The sequence below is a fragment of the Corvus moneduloides genome, chromosome 2 (genome assembly GCF_009650955.1).
Source record: "Corvus moneduloides isolate bCorMon1 chromosome 2, bCorMon1.pri, whole genome shotgun sequence".
Lineage (NCBI taxonomy): Eukaryota > Metazoa > Chordata > Aves > Passeriformes > Corvidae > Corvus > Corvus moneduloides.
This window is the reverse complement of record NC_045477.1, coordinates 48,089,341-48,111,252: the sequence shown is the minus strand read 5'-3', so window position 1 is coordinate 48,111,252 and position 21,912 is coordinate 48,089,341. Positions and strand designations below refer to the sequence as shown.

The following is a 21,912-nucleotide window of genomic DNA, read 5'->3' as shown; positions in this document are numbered from 1 at the left end:
AAACAGTTCATTATAACAAATGCAGAGAATCATTCAGATGGAAAGCAGAAAGCAAACCACAGGAGCTATTAAGTTCATTTTAGAAAGTGTTCTTTGTAATGTGTAATTATGTCACGCCGCTAAAATTCTGCACAGGGCAAGGCAGTTGGAAAACCTTCAGTAGAGAAGTCACATATGGAAGTTCAACCCTTGTTTTCTTTTTGGGTCTCTTTTAATGATGATACTCTCACCTTTTGTACAAATAAATAGCTACATTCAGGCTGCAATTACATGGGTATCATATATGCTATTAAGTACTTATTGTGAAGGTATATAATTTTGAGCCTTAAAGAAGTTTAAGAATCGGGTAGGTGTGCAACACCAATCTAGAGTGTCTTCCAGTTTGTATCCAGCTATAACTGATAACTGAGGACATAGTTTTAATGTATTCCAGACTACAAAGCTGCTGCTCCATCTTTTATTTTCAATGTCTGAATACAACATGCATGTATTATACATCTCTGAACTGGAGAGGAACTTTTCGCAAGGGTGTGTAGTGACAGGACAAGGGGAATGACTTTAAACTGAAAGAGGGCAAGTTTAGATTAGGTATTAGGACGAAATTCATGCTGTGAGTGTGGTGAGGCACTGGAACAGGTTGCCCAGAGAAGCTGTGGATACCTCATCTCTGGAAGTGTCCAAGGCCAGGTTGGATGGGGCTTTGTGTAACCTGGCCTTGTTGGAAGGTGGCCCTGTCCGGAGCAGGGGGGTTGGAACTCAATTATCAATTCTGTGTTTCTCTATTAATGACCTTAAAGTTTAATTGGCTGGGAAGCAGCTGCTGTCTTGAAGTCAGCTCAAGGTATACTGTTAATATTTGCACGAAGTTCTTCTAATTGTAAAATGAGCAATCTGTTGTAGTTTTCATTTTGCTGTAATTAATGCTAATTACTGACTGGGCACATAGCCCTGAGGGGCCTGTGATACTACACTGTGAAGAACCTCTGAAGTCTTTTATCTCAAGAGACTTGTAGCTCTTGTTCTGCCTTGATTTACTTGATCAAATAAAGACCTTGCAGTTGGCTAGATTGAATTTACTCGTCTCAAAAATACTGTAGTAGTTCATTAAGTAAACTACATGGTTCATACTCTTGCCTGACCTATTGCACTACTTAACCTCTCCAAATTACCTAGATTAGCATCACGATTTCCCTACTTAGCTAATAACCCTGGACTTTTTTTCTATTTCTGTTTATTTCTGGGTGCCATCAGGTAAGTGACAGTAAAGCTGCCATGGAGTCCCTGTATGCATTTCAAAACTTGAGCTTCACTGAGTATCTTTTTCATTCATCTTTCCACTCCTGTACTGAAGACATGTCTCTTAGAACATTCTTGGACTGCCAGCAAAGTGAAGTACTTGCACAATAAAAGACTTCTATGATATTAGCTGAGGATATAGAATGCTTTTTAAATAGGCAGGTACATTTCCTCTTAGCAGTTCCTGGTCAGACAGAAAAGAAGTAATTATTAAATCCGTGTTATCCCAGACATTGACCTAAGCTTGGCAGAGATACCATAGCCCCTGTAGGAGATGCAGTGTCATCTGGAGGCTGGACAGGATGACCCATACAAGTTCAGGTGGCACTCCACGTACACCTGTGTTTAGGCAGTTGAATTGTGCCCTGGTTTTCTTGCAGTCTTCTGGTAATTTCCAGTGATTTCTGCCAATGCAAGCTGACTTGCTGTCCCCTCTCCCCACCCCGTTTTTTTGACTTAGTTTATCAAGTAGGCATTTTGGGTTGGTGTTGTATTGCCATGAATGATTCAAGATGTGAAATAAAGGACTGGTTTTGAAATATGACGCTCTTAAATTAAAACTTACCTGTAGTACAGCACTAACCAATCAATTGCAACACCTTCTGCTTTATCTGGCAGAACTTTTTGATAACTACATGCAGCAGGATGCGCACGAGTTCCTGAACTATCTGTTAAATACCATTGCGGACATCTTGCAAGAGGAAAGAAAACAAGAGAAGCAGAACGGGCGCCTGCCTAATGGCAACGTGGACACTGAGAACAACAGCCCGCCAGACCCCACCTGGGTGCACGAAATCTTTCAGGGAACATTAACTAATGAAACCAGATGTCTTACCTGTGAAACTGTAAGTCTTCATGTGAACTCTGCCGTGTTTCCGAACGGCATGCTTCACGATTCATTTATCCCAGCAGCCTGACAGATTAGATTAGTTTCTTTCTTTAGTGATCTTATATTTGTGGGGATATTTGCAGTTTTTCCTTCTTAGTGAGAACATTCTAGCAGCTGGTGCATGAATTGTAGGAAAAGACACGTGTTCAATATTAGGAAAATTCCCAGTTGGATTTTTTTTGTCAGTGTGATCATAATCACCTTCAAAGTTTAGAGCAGAAAATTCTAAAGTGATGCATTCTTAAACAAAATAAAAATCTGTAATTTGAGGGTTGTGAGGTTCTTCTCAAATTTAATGTCTTAATAACTGAATGTCATGCTTAGTGATACATCCCATAAGTAAGTATTGTCAATCAGTTTCCATGGATTCCTAGTTTTTAAATTTAAAGCCATTGAAATCAAGATGGTTGGCTTTTGGCACTAGGATAGTAGACTGGGATTCTCAAAAAACATACCTGCACGTTCACAAAAAGTAATCCTTTCCTAAATGTCTGTCCAGAGGAATTCTTCTAGTACTACACCCTGAAAAATAAACTCTTTCTCTGAGTATGCTATACAGAAATATTCTTTGAGAAGTTCTACAATAAGAGATAGAATGTATTTCCTAAAAACTTAAAATTGAATTTTACCAGCTTGAGAAAGAGTAAAAGCAGCACAGTTTGAAAATTACAGTAATTCTGTCATCTCTATTCCTTAGAGATTGTAAAAAAGCTAAATGACTGTGCTCCTATTTTCTTTACCTGAATTAGATAATGCAGATATGTCAGCATGACATCGGAAAGGAGGAATTCATCAAATCTGTATATTTCACATGCAATTTCTCAGTCTTCTAGAAATACCCACCTCTTTTATTTCAAAGAAAGAGCTTCATAATGTCATGTATAATGTAACTGCAGACTATGAGTTATTTAGGTGGTGATTCCAAGTTACCACATTTTCTTTTCTGGCAGATTTCCCCTCCCTAATAAGTATTTCTTGTCAGCTGTCAGTTGCTTCTCTTCTAGTTCTTGAACTGGTTGTTGTTTTTTTTTCTTGAAACATGAGTTTAGCTTAAGTCTTTTGACACAACTGACATCATTGCCTTTCCTCACTGTGGCATAATGGATTGCTGCTGTCAGGATTTTGATCTAGGTACCGTCCTTAATGCAATTTTAAAACACTGATATGCTCTTTGCTGGCATATTTTATTAGGTATCAGGCCTGTCACAATTCTGAGAATTCTACTAACACTGCTCAGGTTTTTTTTTCCTATTAGCTATTGCTAATAGAAATATTCAGCTATTGCTGGACAAGATGATAATCAAAGTAATCTGGAAACTATTTTATCAGTTTCTGTCTTTTTAGTATATCAGCTTGTGTCTAAAACACAGTGATCTGAAAATGAGCACTTAGAAACACATTTGGGCACATTAATAGGTAATATCACTGTGAAAAGTGTTTTATTTTCAAATATAGTGAGTATATATGATTGGTTTTATGTTTATTAGAAGCTGTTGGCATTTAGATTATTTCTGTGTTTAGAAATATAAATTAAAATGTTAGGACTACTTGGAAATAGCTCATGTAGAAGATGAATTACTGCTTCTTAATGACACGACAATAGCCCTAGTATATTTTTTAATTTAAATTGGAAATTTATTGCATATGTAAATATATAAAGCATATCATATATCTTTGCTCAGAGTGACAATGGTTATCTTCTAACTGGACTAACCTACTCAATGTTCCTAAAATGAGCAAAATATTTATTCTAATTTTAGTTGTCCTGGTTATGGAAAAGAGCATCTTTCCAGGATACGCTGTTTCATTAGCCCGTCTTAACGATAAAAATTGAACTGGCTCAAGATGTATCCTCAGTCTAAGTATGAACAGTGGAGTATAAGGAACATAGATATGATGCTTTAACAAAGATTTGTGTTGTGAATCAAGCTACAGTCTTAAATGAATATGTTACAAAAAGGATTGTAAGTTGCCTTTACATGCTTTAATGTGATTCCTCTTTGTAATGCTTTCACCCTTCCTCGACAGAGGCAGAATGATGAAGTGAATGTAAATTTTATGGCTAATTTATAGAAATTATCTAGAAGTTAATTGGTTTTACCTATTTCTCTCACAGTTTAAGGAAGAATAACAGTAAATCAGAAAATAATGTAATTGGCTTCATTAAGATTAAATTTCAACATCTAAATGTGACCAGTACTTCTACAGAGAAATATAGGAAATTGTCAAAACCACCATATCAATCTCCAGGTGATGGTCTTGCTCTTGGGTTCAAATGACTCTACAAGGCATACAATTCTTTGGCTCAATCCTGCTTTGGACTGAGAGAAGGCAATAAGGAAAATCTCAGTGTCCTCTCTTTCATGAGTACTATAGAACCTTTAACTCTGTCTGATTTTCATTTCTCTTTTTTTTAAAACCAAAATAAGTCGCACATTTTGTTTCAGCTTCTTTAAAAACTGCTTTCTGTCTTAGAACACATGGGAGTCTGTAGCTGAAAGAGCTCTTTGCCAGTGCGCAGATTCGCATTGCCAGTGAAATTCCCAGCTGTAAGAAATAATGGATTCTGTGAGTGTCAGCCTTCTGAGCTTTCTGTTCTGCACAGCTTTGGTCATCAGAGTACAGCTGAGCTGTGTGGGTGCAGGTGATGTCCTTGACGTGAGAACAGCACACCATCCTCTTCAGCCAGAGCACTGGAACATCCAAATTCCTCACTATTACTCAGATGTTCCTGTTAGGAGCACTCAGACAGCTTTTTGAACGCATCAGGGCTCGATTCTGCAGGTGATGAGGTTTTCTGATCATGCCCATCTTTTTTTCATTCTACAGATGATTGAAGAACATAGCATTGGTGGTCGTAGTCTAAGAAGCTCAGTGATGTTTATTTGAAACAGAACCTTTACAGGAGGGGGGACTCGTAAGACTGCAGAGTGGCTTTTAATTTTTTTTTTTTTTTAATTTAAACTTTATGAGTTGATGTTAGAAAAATCTGTTCAAATACTAAGGCTCGAAGAATCTTAAAAATTAGGGAAAGCAATTAATGAACTACCAACATAAATGGAAAAAAATCAACCTGGCTGTTCTTGCAATAAGGCCTTTAATGGTTCCTCATGATCTTAAGTGCACAATGGACTGGCTAGCTGGAGTGTGGTTTTTTAAGGCCATATTGTCACAGAGAATGGAAATTGTCCTTTTGTGAACTTCCGATTTCAATACCAATCTCTTTTTAACCAAGTACAGCACATCCCTTCCCTCCTCTCCATATCCTCTCTGCCCTTACAGCTTCTGCGTGGGATAAAGCTGCCTGTGAAATCTGTATTGTTTTGCAGAATTTTCTTTGATTAGACCAAAGGAGGAAGAATTATCTAATTGCGTGTCTGAATAACACTGATCACATGACTCCCTAATTCCAGCTGTCCTAGCTGAAGACTGCAGCAGCAGAGTATTTTCTAGAACTGATTTTTTTTTTCCTGAGCCATTCTTAATCCTCAGTTATAAGGACTTCCACCAGTCATTAGAGTCATAGAGAGTAATAAAGAAAAAAAGTAAGGTCTGATAATCCCAAGAGTGATTGGCAATGGGATATTTTGAAGAATTGTCCACACAACTAAACCATAGTACATCCCTGGATTCAGGAAATGGTGCAGCACACTGAAGATGCAGGTGGCTTTTTTCTTCCCATTCTAAACATTTTGAAAGATTTCCATATGTGTTCTGTCATCTCTCTGAAAGTGAGCATCTGAATATTGCAGTAGAAATGATTTGTACTGACATAGTGGCGTTTTTTTACATGCACACTTAACTCTTGGAAAGACTAGGTACAGAACAATGGGAGCCCAGTCCTCTCACAGAAGCTTTCAACTTAAGTTTCATGAGTTTTTGGACTTGCCTTATGGTATTAATTCTCAAAAATACTTGTCTTGACCACCTGCTTTTTTCTTTTTTTCTCCAAGTATGCTGCCCTTAGGAGCTGTGTGTTTCTCATCTCTTGATTATCAGAGAGCAACTTTACTTTTTTTTTTTTAATCCTGAGTTGAATTTCCGAAAGGAACATAAATCTCATATGTTTAAAAGATCATCTTACATTACTTCTCCTGTAGCCATTTCACTTTTCCTGCTTTCAGTCAAGAAACTGCAGCCAGATATATTTTCTAAAAGCCTTTACTTTTGTATCTAGGCAGAGGATATTCTCATGAGTGTCATTGAGTATCTTTAGATACAGAGAGGAGACACTAGCAGACAAAAGATTCCACATTACTGTTTTCTAAAACTTCAGTGATATAGTTGGTTTTCAGGGCAGCTGTGGCTTTTTTCATCATTTGTCAGGATTTGTGGTGGAATTTACTTTCTGCTTCTAGAATATTCTGTTTCACTTGTTATTCTTACATTTTTGTGAGAATTGGCTACTATTCTGCCTCTATCAGACCAAGCCCCAAGTTCTCATTTGCCAAATTTACTGTCTTCTGTTCCTTTAAGAGTATGAATCTAACCAGGAAGAAGCTTCAAAATATTCGTGCTGTTTATTAGGTTCATTATGGCATGCAAATACATAACTTTCAGTTCAAGGGAGTCAGAGGAGAGGAACAGAAGTGAAAGCGCTCAGCAGAAGATTCTGTTCTTTTGAAAAATGTGACGTGTAGAAGAAGCTTGGCATTAATATTGTTGATCTGAAATCACAGCGTAATGACAACTAGCATTATCTACACCCAGAGATTCAGACACACTGCCCCATTCCTGAGCGAAATCAGAAACTATAGCAAATCTCTGAAATAGAAAGGCCACTTGCAAAAATTTCTAAAAGGATGTTATAGGGTAAAAGATGCATTCTGTCAATAAAAGTGGTACTGAAAAACAGAGGTAAACTAGTATAATTTGTTTTAACTATGTTCTGTTGGTTCTTCTTTTCATGCAAGGTAAGCAGCAAGGATGAAGACTTCTTAGACCTTTCAGTTGATGTGGAGCAGAATACTTCAATCACTCACTGTTTAAGGTAGACATAAAAATCCGAATTTTTGAAATTTGCCTTCACCTGTTGCCCAGAAAGCAGGAAGTAAAACTAAAAGCTGACAGTTCTATCTTACGTAGATACAGGTGTATAAAGTTATGTTCATATGGTACATTTATGTGGCTATTTCATATAAAAAGCTAGCATTTACAGCTTTCTTTTTTTGCCCAGGGGTTTCAGCAACACAGAAACTCTGTGCAGTGAATACAAGTATTACTGTGAAGAATGTCGCAGTAAGCAAGAAGCACATAAAAGGTACATCCCACTTAGGGAAGGAGAAAAACAACCCATGCTTTTAATGAAAATACTCTGGTATTTCCTTTCATGTGCATGTGTCAAGGAGAGAACACCCTTTTCCCCTTAATTTTTCTACTCTTCTTCCACTTAAAAGTAACTTGCCTGCATTCCTCTTGCAAGAATTCAATGTGTCTATTTCCATGAGTAATGAGAATCCATGTAATGCATTTAGGGACTCCTTTGATCATCATTTATTTTACAGATGAGAAAAGGAAGGGTCTTAAGACCAAAAATAAGTTAAAAAGCCAAGTTAAAACAAAATGTCAGTGACTAATCAAAGATAATAAGCAATGTTGAAAAGTCATTGATTGCATGTGACTTTTTAAACTTAGTTTTGTTTTGAAGATAAAATAATTTTTCCATTTGCTGAAAATCATTTTGATAGCACTTTTTGTAACTATTGTTGTTAGCTGGGTTTCTGATTTCTTAAAACTGTTTAATTAGTTGTGCTAAACTGCTTCACAGTGCTCCTGAAAATCATCAGAAGCTCTGTGGAAGCCTGAAAATCACTATGTTTAAAAACAATTCTTGTCTGCCTAATAATTCTTCTAGTCTTGTTTACACCTTTGAAAAAACCTGTCATTTTGTGTACTGTGTGGTTATTTATTATCTGAGAAAGTGTTTGGCTGAAGGAGTGGGAACTCTGACATGCTCTACTGGTTATACCACTGCTGCTGGTTATTTGGTTTACCACAGATTGCACAAACAGCTTTTGCATATCTCATCTGCCAGGTCTGCCTTCACACGTTGCCTAAGCTTACTAATTGGTGTCTGGTAGAGGTTGTGAATCCAGGCCTGGCCTGTTGTTTTCTGTTGTCTGAGCTCTTTTTCTGTGTGGGAGGTAATGTGATCCCTGGCCAATATCAACTGGGTTGACATAAACCTGTACTGCAGGCACTTCTGTATTAGCAAAACACAGCTTTGATTGTTTATACTTTGGGTTTCACGTAGGGCTGAAGTTCAGTTTCACTGCAGTCACATTTTTCTTCCATCTCTATAAAACAGTTTGTCTGTGATGGGGTCTTCTCAGCTAGCAAAGATGGTGTACCAGATTTCTTCACCATTGAAAGAGCTCCTAATATCAAACACAGTTACATTATAAGGAGAGGACTTAGTTTTGAAAACAGAGCAGAAATTATAGCTACAACATAATAAAAACATAACTCTCCCTAAAAATAGTTGCTTCTGTCATCTTTCTGCCCTTCTCCAGCTGTTTTCATTTCCTAGTTCCCATGTGGGCAGGTGAGTTATCAAGGAATTTTTCCCTAGTCCCCTACCTTTTGAAAAAGCGTTGTCTTTTACAAATTTCCTGACATTCTCAAAGTACGGTCTTAATAGACATGTCTGAAACCTGGCCTGTATTGCAGAGACTTTTGAGCTGCCTTTTGGGGCTGAAAGCAGTTTGAAAAACTCAGCACTGTGCTGATCTAAGGCACTTGGCTGTGCCAAGAAGCAGAGCACTCTGGTTTGGTTGTTCTGCTAGGATGGGCAAATTCCTTGCCCAGAGATTTGGAAGTCTGTATTTGCTGCCAGGCCAGCTAGGATTGGCTGAGAAGGGTTCATAGGCACTGATGTGAAATCTCAATACCCCATGCTAGGGAAACGGGCTAGTGAGCCCTCAGTAAAACTAGGTCACTTTCTGGCTTTGACTGCCGTAAAACATTGCTGCAGCATTTGTACAAAATTATTGTGCCAGAGCACAGCCTTATCTTGTTTGGGTAGCAGGAGGTAGGTGGATAACAGTGGGCTGTTTGTGTCCCTTGGAAATTCTAAATGAATGGCTTGGAAATGAGTGGCTAGGTAAACTTGGAGTAATACTTCTGTGACAAAGTGGTGTAACAAAGCTCATTTTGAAAAGCTTGTTTGACTTGGCTGGTGTACTGGGAAATTCAGCTGGAACAGGACCTCTGAAACAACTATTGCAATACCTGCATTGTGTATCAAGTGGAATCTAGGTTTTGCTTTTGGAAGCTCTAGAAAGCTCTGGGTAAATATACTTAAAAATTTAATTCTGTGCTATGTGATCTTTATGTCTAAATTAGTATGTGAGTTCATCATGGCTGTTTTTATATATTATATCTTCTTTTTTTAAGCACATTTTCAGTTCTCTCATTTGTTAAAAATCTCCCTTTAGCAGCACAGCTAAACTATTTTTAAACAGCTGATTATTTTGGTTTCTTTTAATGTAATGCAAAGATTTTTAAAGACTTCAGTAGAACAGGTTTCTTGTTTGTTGATGTCAGCTGAATGTTTTGGATGAATATTGGAAATACTGCTGGTTTTTTGGTTTTGTTCCTTTTTTCAGGATGAAAGTAAAAAAGCTGCCTATGATTCTAGCTCTCCATTTGAAGAGATTTAAATACATGGATCAGCTGCATCGATACACAAAACTCTCTTATAGAGTAGTTTTCCCTTTAGAGCTTCGTTTGTTTAACACCTCAGGAGATGCCACCAATCCTGACAGAATGTATGACCTTGTTGCTGTGGTAGTTCATTGTGGAAGGTAATAACTCTCTTTCAGGCAAGGGATTTTGTATAAGCATAACTGTGTTTAAAAGAACAACACAAAGCATCCAGTATCATATAAATCAATGGCATTTAAAGACCCCCTTAAAATAAAAGCTTTTTAGGAAAAAAAGTGTCGTGGGGAGAAACTACCAGTCCTGGCAGAAATTACAGCTTTGTTACTGTGACAGATCATTGTGAAAAGTAGTAACTGTATTTCACATTAAAAATCTTTTTATGAACTTAACTATGTTAAAAAAAAAAAAAAAAAAACAAAAAAACAAAAAAAAACCAAACCACGAAGTGCAGAGTATCATGTAACAATAATAACATTTAAAAACATTTTCTGAGAAAAAAGCTTTCTTTGGAAGGAAAGCATTCTAGAACGATTACTGTATAAAGCATTTCCTTTAGGGTGTGGGGTTTTTTTCTTAAGGCTTGAGTAACATTTTCTGAAATATATCCATATATTATGAATTTTGTTGATTACTTTGTTTCATCGCCTTCAAAATAGGACTGTTAGATTCATATTTGATTTTGCTATACTCTACAAGCAAGGCTTAAAATCATGTTGTTCTACAAACTGCTTATTGGGTAGATAAAAGCCCCAAAGGTGAAAATTACAATTTGACATCTAAAATCACAGAATAATTTATATTGTGAGGTCAAATATTTAAATCTCAAAGCAGGGTAACTTTGACATTAGATTAGGTTGCACAGGTCCCAGTTTCATAACTAGGAATGCTGATTTCACGTCCTCTTTTGGCAATTTGTTCCAGTTACTCAGTGTTCTCACAGTGAGTAAAGAGTAGAGCTAAGATAAATAGATCTCAAATTGGAAAATTCTGGAAAATAAGCCTTTGTGCCATAGCTTTCTGGGGACACTCTTTTTCTGGATTTTAAGGGAAATTCTTTCTGGCCATTCTGTCCTCTTCTGACCATTTCTGCCTCCTTCATTGAAGCTGCACTCTTGGGGACTTCTCTATTCTCAGAGCCATGGCATGAGATGACCCCTGTTTTCATGGTGTAGGTGATCTGGTACTCAGACATGTCCCTCAGGGATGGGAGCCTTCCCTCCCTGATCCAGGCACAAAAACTGCGTGAGTGCTGTTAGCCACTTAGGGCAGCTCCAGAGCTGCTCTCACTCAGTTTTTCACTTCCAGTTGTAAGGCTCTTTCAGAAACTGTACTGTTTGCTTACTTGAAACCTGATGACAAGTAAGACACACTTAAAGTTTTGCTGGGTTGTTTTTTTCTGTCACAGTTGCGGTGAAATTTCTTGTCTGCCATAACTGAAGAGGCTGAGCGTTGTTACAGTTTTGACTGGGAGCCTCCTCATTGCTGAGCTTCTTGAGACTCCTAAACTGCCAGTTTACTTCAGTTTTTGTTTACAGTGGACCAGATAAAGACATTCATGACTGAGACTGTAGATGAGCTGCAGTTCTACAGCCCTTTTTCTTTCTGAAGATCAGAAAAAGTTTGGGATCTGTTCTGTCTCTATGAAATACCAGAATGCTTTCTTGGTTTCACTTCTCTGTCTCTGTTTAAGATTTCATTTATATTTTCAACACCTGTGCTGCTTATTCCTCATTTGAAATTATAATCCTTTATTTAGCACAATAAATAAGGCCACATTATGAAAATGATGTAAGTAGAGAGTAATAAAGAAGACACATCCAAACAGATATTGTAGTGGTAGCCGTTTTAATTACTGTTAAGTATTGCTTTTCTACAAGAAAAAACAATTAAATGGAATGCATTTCCACATATATGTGTGTTATTGTTTATGTTTTTTCCTAATTTTATTTTGCAGTGGCCCTAACAGAGGACATTATATTGCAATAGTGAAGAGTCATGATTTTTGGTTGCTTTTTGATGATGATATTGTTGAGGTAAGCCCAACCAGAGCACATGCACCGCCCTTGTGGATATGTTTATTTAAAGTAGAATGACAGAAATGAAAAGAGGCTTCATCTCCAGTCTAAATGAGCAATAATTGTGTGTGCAGAGCTGTGCCTTACAGTCTGACTGTACAACACTTTGAATTGCATTTCGGTTTTTATACTTAAAGAAGCTCCTTTTTTGATGACCACTGTCTTTCAGCATTGTTTAATAAGCTATTCTGTGGCCAGAAGACAAATAATGGTACAGATAAATTGGGTTTTTAGCTTACAATACACAGGAATTTGTGCATACTTACAACAATATTTAAAAATTTATGTGTAAGACATACATAGCTGCTCTCCTCTGTGCCGGTGATGGCTGAGGGGAAGCTGAAACACAAGTTTAAGACTTATTTGGATTTTACTATTTTACGTAACTATATGAAAGTTAATTTGGTTTGACAGTAATTTTTAGAGTGGAACTTAATTTTATGTGTATATTATGCAAGATATTCCTACTTTAATTTTTTGTGGTTTTATGTACAGAAAATAGATGCACAAGCTATTGAAGAATTCTACGGGTTGACATCAGACATCTCAAAGAACTCTGAGTCTGGTTACATCCTCTTCTATCAGTCTCGAGACTGAGAGGGAGCTGTAGTGAAGAGAGATTTTTGTGTCTCACATCTTCTCTATCCTGGAATGGAGCAAGCACTGAAGAGCAGGAGAGCAGGGAGCTGTGGGGGCAATAGCACAGTTTGCACACAACTAAGTAAAGAGTTTGGGGTTCCTAAAACTTTTGTATCTTTTTCATTTTATTTGCTCAGGTATCATGCTGACTACACATCTCCACTGCATCCCATAAGCAAAAAGAGAGATACCAGCCACTCTTGCAGGAGCTTTCCTTTGGGGAATACCATCTCTGTGGTCCTAGTTCAGAGCCCATTGAAGCCTTTCATGGACTTCAGTGGCCTTTGAATCAGGTTCTCACTGCACTGCCAGCCTGGTGCAGTTAGGAGCGTTAGAAATCTGTATTTTATACAGACTTTGTGTATAGCAGGTAAAGGATTCTCTGTGGAGTTAGTTTCCTATGCTTAAGTTTGAAAGAATGAGGTTTGGAGGGTTAACATATAAGCAAGAAATTATGTCTGGGCCCAACTCAATTGCCTTCTTGATGGAAGTGGTTTAACTGAAGGTGTAAACTGGTGTCAGGGAGGCAAGGATGCTTTGCTTCTGTGGAGAAGCTTACATTATTTATAATGTGTGATCGGGAACAATCAGTCAAGATTATGGCTTTTAATCTCCGTATGGGGAAAGATTTGGTTTGCAATAGTTTATTTCTATTTATAAATTATTGTAGCTTAGGATCTTGTGTATTGTCCTTTATTCTAACAAGTATTGGAAATTTTATATATTAATTTGAATTAAAACTAATCATGTTTAAATGTTAAAGGAGAGTCAATACAAATTACAAAAACGACGACTACAATATCTGAAAAAACTTAGTAACACAGAAGAGATTTCCTTCTGGAGGAACTGGTGTCTAACCAAGGTACTTTAATTAAATTAGAATAGACTCTTCATTAATGGGTGAAAAAAAGTGATCTAACTATTATATAAGAAGACTTAAATCATCTTTTATATAATAGGAAATGGTGATGCAGTGGTGGTATACTGGTCTTTGTAGTTCTTTGATGATTTGTTAATGGTTCATACTCTAGGCAAATTAGAATGATTTGGATCGAAGTAAACAATTTTAAGAATATTATTTCCTCTCCTAAAAGCACATCAGCTTCCATTAAACATTAAATTATGTCTGAGTAATAAGAAGAAATAGGTTTGGAATTTCATGAGACTGAAGATACCACATTACTGCAAAAGTAATAATATTTAAGTCCTGTATAGTGGAAATTTTTGAAACTAAGCAGTTTACCTTGCTTTCGGTATGAAACAGCATTAAGAATTAAATCTTGACAAAACACCTGATCTGTAAGAAATGTGAACTATTTGACATTCTTCACTTAGGAGTACGTTGTCTGACAGTAGCTGAATGTAATTTCTGGAAGGTCATTGGATGTGCATTCCAGATTGTGGCAATCAGGTCTTGGATGTCCTTGTCGCTCCCTTGTCAGCTAGTGATTTTTACATTACTGTAATTTTCTAAGGTTATTTTATTGATACTGTTACAACTTTTAAAAAGAATGTCTCCTGTCTGCTGCTATAACTGACTATTTACTTACCTGTATCTTTTAGCTCAGGAAATGACTTCACCTATTCACTCAGTTGAACAAATCTTTAACAGGGTCACTAAATAAATTGGGCTATTGAGCAACTGTCATACTGTAACAAATCGCTTTTGTAAGACGCAGAGTTTCTAACGTCTTGGTTTGGCTAGAATTCTTTTTTAGAAGATTATGTATCATGATTAAACTACCAGCATTGTAAAGTAAAGCCTAAATATTGTGGGAGATGCAGAAAAAGATGGTTGGATTTTTCTGAAAGGATTCAGATAATGTTAAAACTCCTTTTTGGCTTTCAGTAGAAAAAGGGTTAAAGGGGTAAATCAGTTGGATAATGGTGCATGTTAGAAGGATGAAGTCCTTTGCATACTAAAGGTACAGAATTGCAAAACAACTGTCATATTACCTTTTGTTAATTTGGTCTTTTTTTTCCTCCTTTTTTTTCTTTTTTTTTCGTTTTAATGTAGTTAAAAGCTGAGGCTAGTTGATAAATGTTTTATACCGTAGCAAAATTTAAAACATTTCTGTTGTTTTACTGGTTTTACTCCTGCTCTGTATTTTTATAAGATACTGACTTTTATTTTGTATAAGGGTTTTGAGATAGTATTCCAAATTATATAGTTCATTTTTCTTTTAGCGCAGCTGAAATAATTGTAAGTTCTTAATTAAACTGATGTCAGAAACTGCAACTTAAAAAAAAATTAAAAGAGACAGAAATATGAAATATAACTGATTGGCATGTAAAACATTATAGGATTTTTTTCTTGACTGTAATACAGTGAGGAGTGTGGGAAAGTTATCAGTTGTTGTAAATGGTGGAATTCATTTGCTGTGTAACTATGTAAATGTCAATTGGGATTACAGTCCCTTATTTTGTATATTGGAGCAAAAAAACTTCTATTAAATAAAGTATGTTCTCTAAAGATACATACTGTATCCTTTGTGGAGCCCAGATGGTCAGTCAGCTGCCTTTTGTGCTTTACAGTGTTTTTAAACAAAAAACCTGTCTGGAACTTCCTGTATTAAGCCAAGTGCCCTGAGCCCTGGGGGAGAAGTGGTTTAAATATGCTGCATTAAGGAAATCATTGGGTGGCAGCCATGGTTTGGGTGGTGTACTTCTCTAGGAGGAGTTTTTTGGTAAATCCTTGGATTCTGGGGTAGAAGAGAAGGGAGTTTTAAATACTGTTCTTCCTGGACTTCTCCCTTAAAAAAAAATTTGTACCTTGCCACAAAATATGAGTCCAGGTTACCCAAGGGATTTCTGGGATTGTTGCCTTGTGGGAGGGAAAACAGAAGGAGAGAAAAATAGGAGTGTTTACAGCACTAATGTGGGAGAGAGACTGACAAAGGACCAGAGTGCAGCATCAGAAGTACAAGCTGCAGCTGGTTACAGTATCTGTGTATGATCTGGGATCCTTCTTCACTTGGAGTCCACTCTTCTTTATCCCCCACTACGGTCTGTGACATCTGCATAGGAGTGTCAGATTAACAGATCTGACAGATCCACAGATCTTTATCCTTCTGGAGCAGCAGCTTGGAGCTGGGTAGGACATCAGGGCTTCTTCCCCGTGTCTGTCTCAGTGCTTCCACAAGTACTATTGCATATGCTCTGTTTGGATCATGTACAGATGGGAGTCTGTATTGGTTGGTTACTCTCCTTTGTGGTGATGTTTGTGAAGTTTAAAACCTGAAGTATCTGAAGCTTCTAGTTACTTTCCTAATTCCCTTACTGAAATTGAAGGAACATTATCTTGTGCTATTTGGTCCGGTTTCTCAACTGTAGGTGTAAGATGATCACGTTTAGTCTGTCTTATTATTAGGCTCATCCTTGTAACTAAATGAAATTTTGAAATGTGTAATCTTCAGTTACTTCAGAATTTATTTAGCTTTTTTTCTTCATACCTTTTCCTACAGGAATTTCCACTTGTCCTTATCAGAAAGACCCTAAATACATGCATTTATGTCATAAACTCCTCCTAACTTCCCTTGTAACCTTTCTAACTCTTAGACTGTTGATTCAAAATCAGTAGTTAGCATACAAAACCTCCACAACATGGATTATAAACGAACAGGGATGAATTCTCTTACACACAAAGCTTTGTCTACTTATATGCACAAAAAGGTGACATCTTTTTTTCTGTTTAACTGCTGACTTTGTTCAGTGACAGAATTCAGCTTGGTCTGAAAGATGGAGAGTGGGGCTTTGAGAAAGTGTTGGAAATGCATCAGCCACTGAGGATGCCAAAAAGGGTTTGTGGTGGTTGGTTGGTTTGGATTTGTGGGTTTTTTGTTTTCATTTTGTCATGGTTTGGGTTTTTAAAAGTTGTCTGAGAGCAGTTTCTTGAAATTGTATTCATAGATGAAACCACCTCTTCAGTTAGCTTTATCTCTAAGAGAAGAAAACATTTCAGTACATGTTAATTATCTGTGGGCTGTAGAATTACACTGAAGATACTTTTGTGACTTTTCTAAAAGTTTAAACAATCCAGGTATGGATTTTTTTTTCCCAAAGAGTGGCTTTACTGTGGGAAGATTTCTACTTTTCCACCCACATTTGTCTGGGTTGATCTTAAGTTTGTGTATCTTAGAAGTTCAGGGCTTTTTTCCCCTCTTGACAATGCAGTATGCACTATTTATGGTTTTGGTCTTGTAAGGCTTCAAAGTCCTCCAGCCTCTCACAGCATAACATGAGATGTGTAATACCTTAGTCTCTTTAGCTGTGAGCCTCCAAGTACTCAATTGTTACTGAATTGATATTCTACGTAATCAAGGGTGGTTCACTTTGCAGCAGCTTTGCTACTGATGGATTGCTATAAATGAACTGTGCAAATCAACTACCATGCAAACAAACACAGGCTTCATCTCTTAAATACAGAGATCCCTGAAATCCATTGTTTCCAGTTTTAGTGATAGAGTGTGGTGAGGCAGTAATGAACTTCCTTTGGTCTCTGTTGAAGTATGTTCTTTGGGTAACTTCTATAAGAATGTGTTGGATATATAAGGAAGATTGTAGATATCACCAGTTTTGAAATGAACTGAGTAGTATCTTTGAGTTTCTTAACAAAAATACAAATAAATTCTATTCTTTCTTTCTCTGTAGTGGCTTGTGATTGCTGCCTGCATAAGAGATTGTAAGGGCTCAGAGAAGAGCAAGGTACTTTTTACCCAGGTCTTTGTTACGGAATCTATGTTGGCATCATTAGGGAGCCTTAATTACACAGGGCTCATCAGTCGTGTCCTTGATCTGCATTCCACAGGTTATATAATGCAGGAGAGAGAATGCACAGCAGGAATTTGTCTGGGGATAGAGAGAAGTAGCTTTAAAATTATTTACTAACACAATAGATATGAAAGCAGCATTCCCCCAAAAGACAAAATACTGTATTTAGTGCAGATTCCTGGTATTCAGAGAGTTTAGGGGGTACTCAAAACATCCTGCCATTCTAGGTTTTTTCATGCCTTTGTGTGTGTGTTTAATTTGTTATTTCAATCTATTTGAAATTTCTGTCTGTACACAGATTTTTAGGTTGATATGATTGTATTAATGAGTGCTCCTCCAGAAACAATTTATGCGTATATGTGAGTCACATGGAGTGTAATCTTTTAGTGGTCTGATCTACAAAGATTTTCTGACTCTTCGCTTAGGACCCCTTTGTGTATTTTCTGTAACTGATTTTAGAAAAAAAAGTACTGAAGATCTCAAAATATTTTATTAGCAAGTTGTATTATTGAGTGATTCAATATCCAGGGATGCCTCTGCTCTCGAGCCTCAGCTGAATTTGAGTGTCATCACATGATAACACAGCTTGGTGTATATCAGCTGCTCTGAGGTGCATTGTTATGGTATTTCAACTCTGTTTCACTGGGTGTTGCTTCATTGCAGTGGCTGCTGTGATCGGCTCTCATGGGATGTGCTAACAACATTCAGCTTGAGTTGCCTATTTCCATGCTTGCACATTTATTTGGCTTTCTGGAGGCTCATTATCCCAATATTATGTCACATCAGTCTTCTCTGCATCTTCCACGTCAAGGAAGATTGCCGACACACAGCCTCAGACAATATTTGGTAAATTACTGAGTTGTATGTCACAGATGAAAATATCTGATGATTTCTGTTTTCTAAATTGTCATGTCTCTGTGGTGAAAATACTCTTCAATATAAAAAAAAATTGGAATCATGGGATTGAACAAGTGCAGCCTTGGTGCACCCTTTTCCTCCTCTTTTTAAGGAGGCTATGAAAGGCATGCAGTGTTTCTCCCTAAGGCTGCTACATAATCAGAAACGTATTTGAAAAATGAAATCTTTGTTTTGCAGCAGATGCCTTTTAGATTACTTTTGAGTTTGTTTGGAGTACCATGTGATGGCATGGCAGTGTTACATGGGGGTCTGTCAGAAGCAGGTTATGAGAAGACCTGTTAGGAGCTAGATGCCAGAGAGGTCTCACTTTAATTGCTAATCCCAGTGCAGTCTAACAGGACCCAAATTTTGCAGAGCAACCACCAAGAACCTTCTTTTCTTTCTTTTTTTTTTTTTTTTTTTTTTTTTTTTTAAATTCTGGTAACTTTTCCTGAATTGGAGAGTACTAAAGGGAGATACTACAGGTTGAGATCCAGAAGTGTGTTCCACATACATATCCCAACACCAGTTAGCCTCTTTTTTCCCATATTTTGCATGTAGAATAACTCATAATTTACCAAAGGAGAAGAGAGACAAAAATTACTATAGTTCCTAAGCTGTCTTTTGTCTTTATTCATTACAGGATTGTGTGCAAGGTAATATATAATTGGGGGGGGGGGGGCGGGGGGCGGAATGTTGAAAAATAACTTTGCCATTTTAAAAAAGTAGAATGCATGATAGTTTTGCGCTTCAGTGAGTAAAGAAAATTTTCGAAGAATACGAAGCAGTGAAAGGCTGCTTTTTGGACAAATTTGGTAAATTTAAAAAATAATCACATACTGAAAGCTTGTTAATAAGGATTAGAGTGAGATGAAAAAAGCCCCAGAGCCTTGAAATCTCTGAAAACAGTGACAGCCCACCAGGCTGGCTGATGGGGCAGTCTGTATTACACCAGTTACTGACCTGCACTGTCAGCGTGTGTGTCCAAAACGTGGCATCTCCTGGTACTCGTGTTGCACATTGGATACCTCTACACACGTCAGAAGACACAGCTGTCTGTTCAGCTGAAAACTTACGCCGTAAGTTTTACCTGGGATGATAATGACAGTACAGCAATATTTGTCTCTAAGTGCACAAATGCCAACTTCTATTTTGGAAACTGAGAAGGAAGAATGTGAGAACACAACTGCCAAGTGTCCGCCTCACAAAAAGATAAATCTTGGGTTTATATGGGGATGCTGAGTCCTGAGTAATCCAGTCCCACTTCAGTGTTTTCCATCAAGAAAATGTGTTTCAAGCAGCTGCCACAAATCTCAGGAGGAGACTTGGCCTGCCTGCCACTTGTCCTGTGGTATTCTAGTGTTGCAGCCACCTACATGAAGTGCGATAAAAATTCCATCTTATAAAACACTCCTTGCAAAATTAGTGGTGAGACCGGGTAGAAGGCTGCATAAGCTGGTCCCCTGCTCTTCCTCTTGTGTGCAACAGGCACAGCAGCTTCAAGGGCTTAGCATATGTGCGGTGGTTTTCATAGTCAAGACATCTTGTTCTAACTTGCTCTGTTTGGCAGTTTTTAACTGAGGGGCACTTTAACATCTGCTTGTGGCGATAATCTCATTAAACCATGATCCGACTCCAATTTCCATTCCTGGCTGGGCATGCATAGAAAACATTTCCTGATGTTTCGTGGCTGTTTACCAAAGTACTAAGAGCAGAACTGTGTTTTTTGTTTAGTTCCCTCAAGGTTTGGGTAAGATTGTAGGGGTCAATAGGCAGGAAGGTTAATCATTAAATTTAAAAGGAGTTACGTATTTCAAATACTTTTGTTGATGAGGACAATATCATGTAGTGCAAAGGCATAATTCATATGGAAGCAAGGAGTGATGAAAGTTTGTGGCATTGAATGTCTGAGAGAGCAAACCTTTCAAGTGCTCCCTATGAGCATATGGACCCTCTAAAAGCAACATCTCTCTCTGAGTATTACCTGATAGGCTGATACAGTGCAGATGACTTACCTTTTCTGGTGAAATGAAAAGCAGTGAAGCATTTTTTGCATTCTGCTGGCAAGGTCTACAGTAATTTTGGAGGCTTGAGATGTTTTTCATTGAAAATTATTTTGATGCTTTGTGATTAATGATTTACTGGAATCCTTCTTACAGATGATTAAATTCGGTGAATTAAAGTTCCAAGTCTCCTTGTATCAAGGCTGGTTTTCCATTGTTGCTGTTATTTTTTAAATTATATTAAGGAAGATGTGGAGATTAGGATTCAGCTGTCACATTAGCGCTCCATTTCTTTGGCTGATTGCTCTGTTGTGGATGTCTAGATAATTATATGTAAATCACTGATTTCTTGCTAATGGCCGACTTGAGGGGTTTTTTCCACAAATCTGACAGTTTTTGAATGTTTCTCCTAAAGTGTGAGGAGGAATTAAAAAAAACGTTTTGACATATTCATACAAACGTAAGCTGAATGTAGACATGCAAATGCCTAAAGTGCAGTATCTAAACGTGGATGTTTTCAAACTGCTACTTTTATACAGGAAACCAGGCTACATATTTAAAGACAAAAACTGCTGAAATGAAAGTGCCTGAAACTAATCATTTCAATATGATTTAAAATCCTGCTTGTCTTCTGAATATTTCTTCAGTGTCAATGGTAAAAACCCCCCTAAAATGAAAAGGAGCTACATAATCTCAGTGTCTTTGGAAAGGTCATTGCAATGTGGATGCCTAATACGGAGTTGGAAGCCTAACTTTTTATACAGAGTTGGCAATTTTGGCCTGATGTATTAATAGAAATTTTAAGTTCACATAAGGTAAAAATTCCATCTCGTGGATGGTGATGAAAATCTACAGGGCCACAGGATTGAAACTTTTTACATTATAAAATCCTTGTTTTCTTAAAATCACTGGAGCTGGTAATAGCAATGGTCAAAGCGTTAGGGGTGTCCTGAGTGTGGCATGTTCAAACCTGTGCGAGCAAAGGCTCTCATTTATGGATGATTAATGCTGTTCGTACAAAAAGGCTAACATCAACAGTGAAGCTTTCACATGCCATGTGTGAAAAAGCAGAATTTTCAAAAACTCTTTTGAAAGCAGTCTTTGCTCATAACTTTACTGCGCTCAGTTAATTGAACTATTCTTTCTCCAGAGCTTTGTCTCATTCAGATACCATTTGGGGCTTGGAGAAAACATTTGCAGTAAGTTTGGATGCCGTTAAAATTCAAATGAATGAATTTCAGCCTAAAACTGAGTGAAGTATGCAGCCAAACATAGTTATAATTATTCCATTCACATGTCAGTAATAGCTGACTTATCCCATATAGAATTTTAAATCTTCAAAGCTGAATTAATAAGCCTCAGAAAATTATGCTTAGTCTGTTTTCTTATACTGTTGACCTGAAGTTTTCTTTTGTTTTGATCATACAGCTATTTGAGAAGAACAGCCCCCTCCTAGAACATGTAATAGACTAAATGACACAGTTATGTGACATGTACATGCCGTTCTGTCAAACACTCACTCTGGAGTGTTTCCTCCTGAAGTTTTGCCTCAAAAACCAAGACATACATTTGGTGCCCGTGAAAGTGGGAAAAAAACAACAATTTGGTTTGAAGCACTTCATATTGAGGTACAGCAGTAAGACCATGCTGTTTGATTTAATAATTTTTCTGTGGAACC

General features: G+C 37.3%; 1 protein-coding gene across 2 annotated transcripts in view; it reads left to right on the top strand.

The window, feature by feature from the left end:
* The window catches only part of USP12 (ubiquitin specific peptidase 12), a 32,866-nt gene extending 17,825 nt beyond the window's left edge, over positions 1–15,041 (top strand). The window contains exons 4-9 of one of the 2 annotated variants that reach the window (XM_032099482.1): positions 1,915–2,141; positions 7,099–7,175; positions 7,362–7,445; positions 9,793–9,990; positions 11,805–11,883; positions 12,421–15,041. In XM_032099482.1, coding sequence (XP_031955373.1) covers positions 1,915–2,141; positions 7,099–7,175; positions 7,362–7,445; positions 9,793–9,990; positions 11,805–11,883; positions 12,421–12,522 — 767 coding nt within the window. In that variant the 3' untranslated portion in view covers positions 12,523–15,041. The remainder of the gene's footprint in view (positions 1–1,914; positions 2,142–7,098; positions 7,176–7,361; positions 7,446–9,792; positions 9,991–11,804; positions 11,884–12,420) is intronic. The other variant, XM_032099483.1, reaches the window with a different exon arrangement.
* The last annotated feature ends 6,871 nt before the right edge of the window (positions 15,042–21,912 follow it).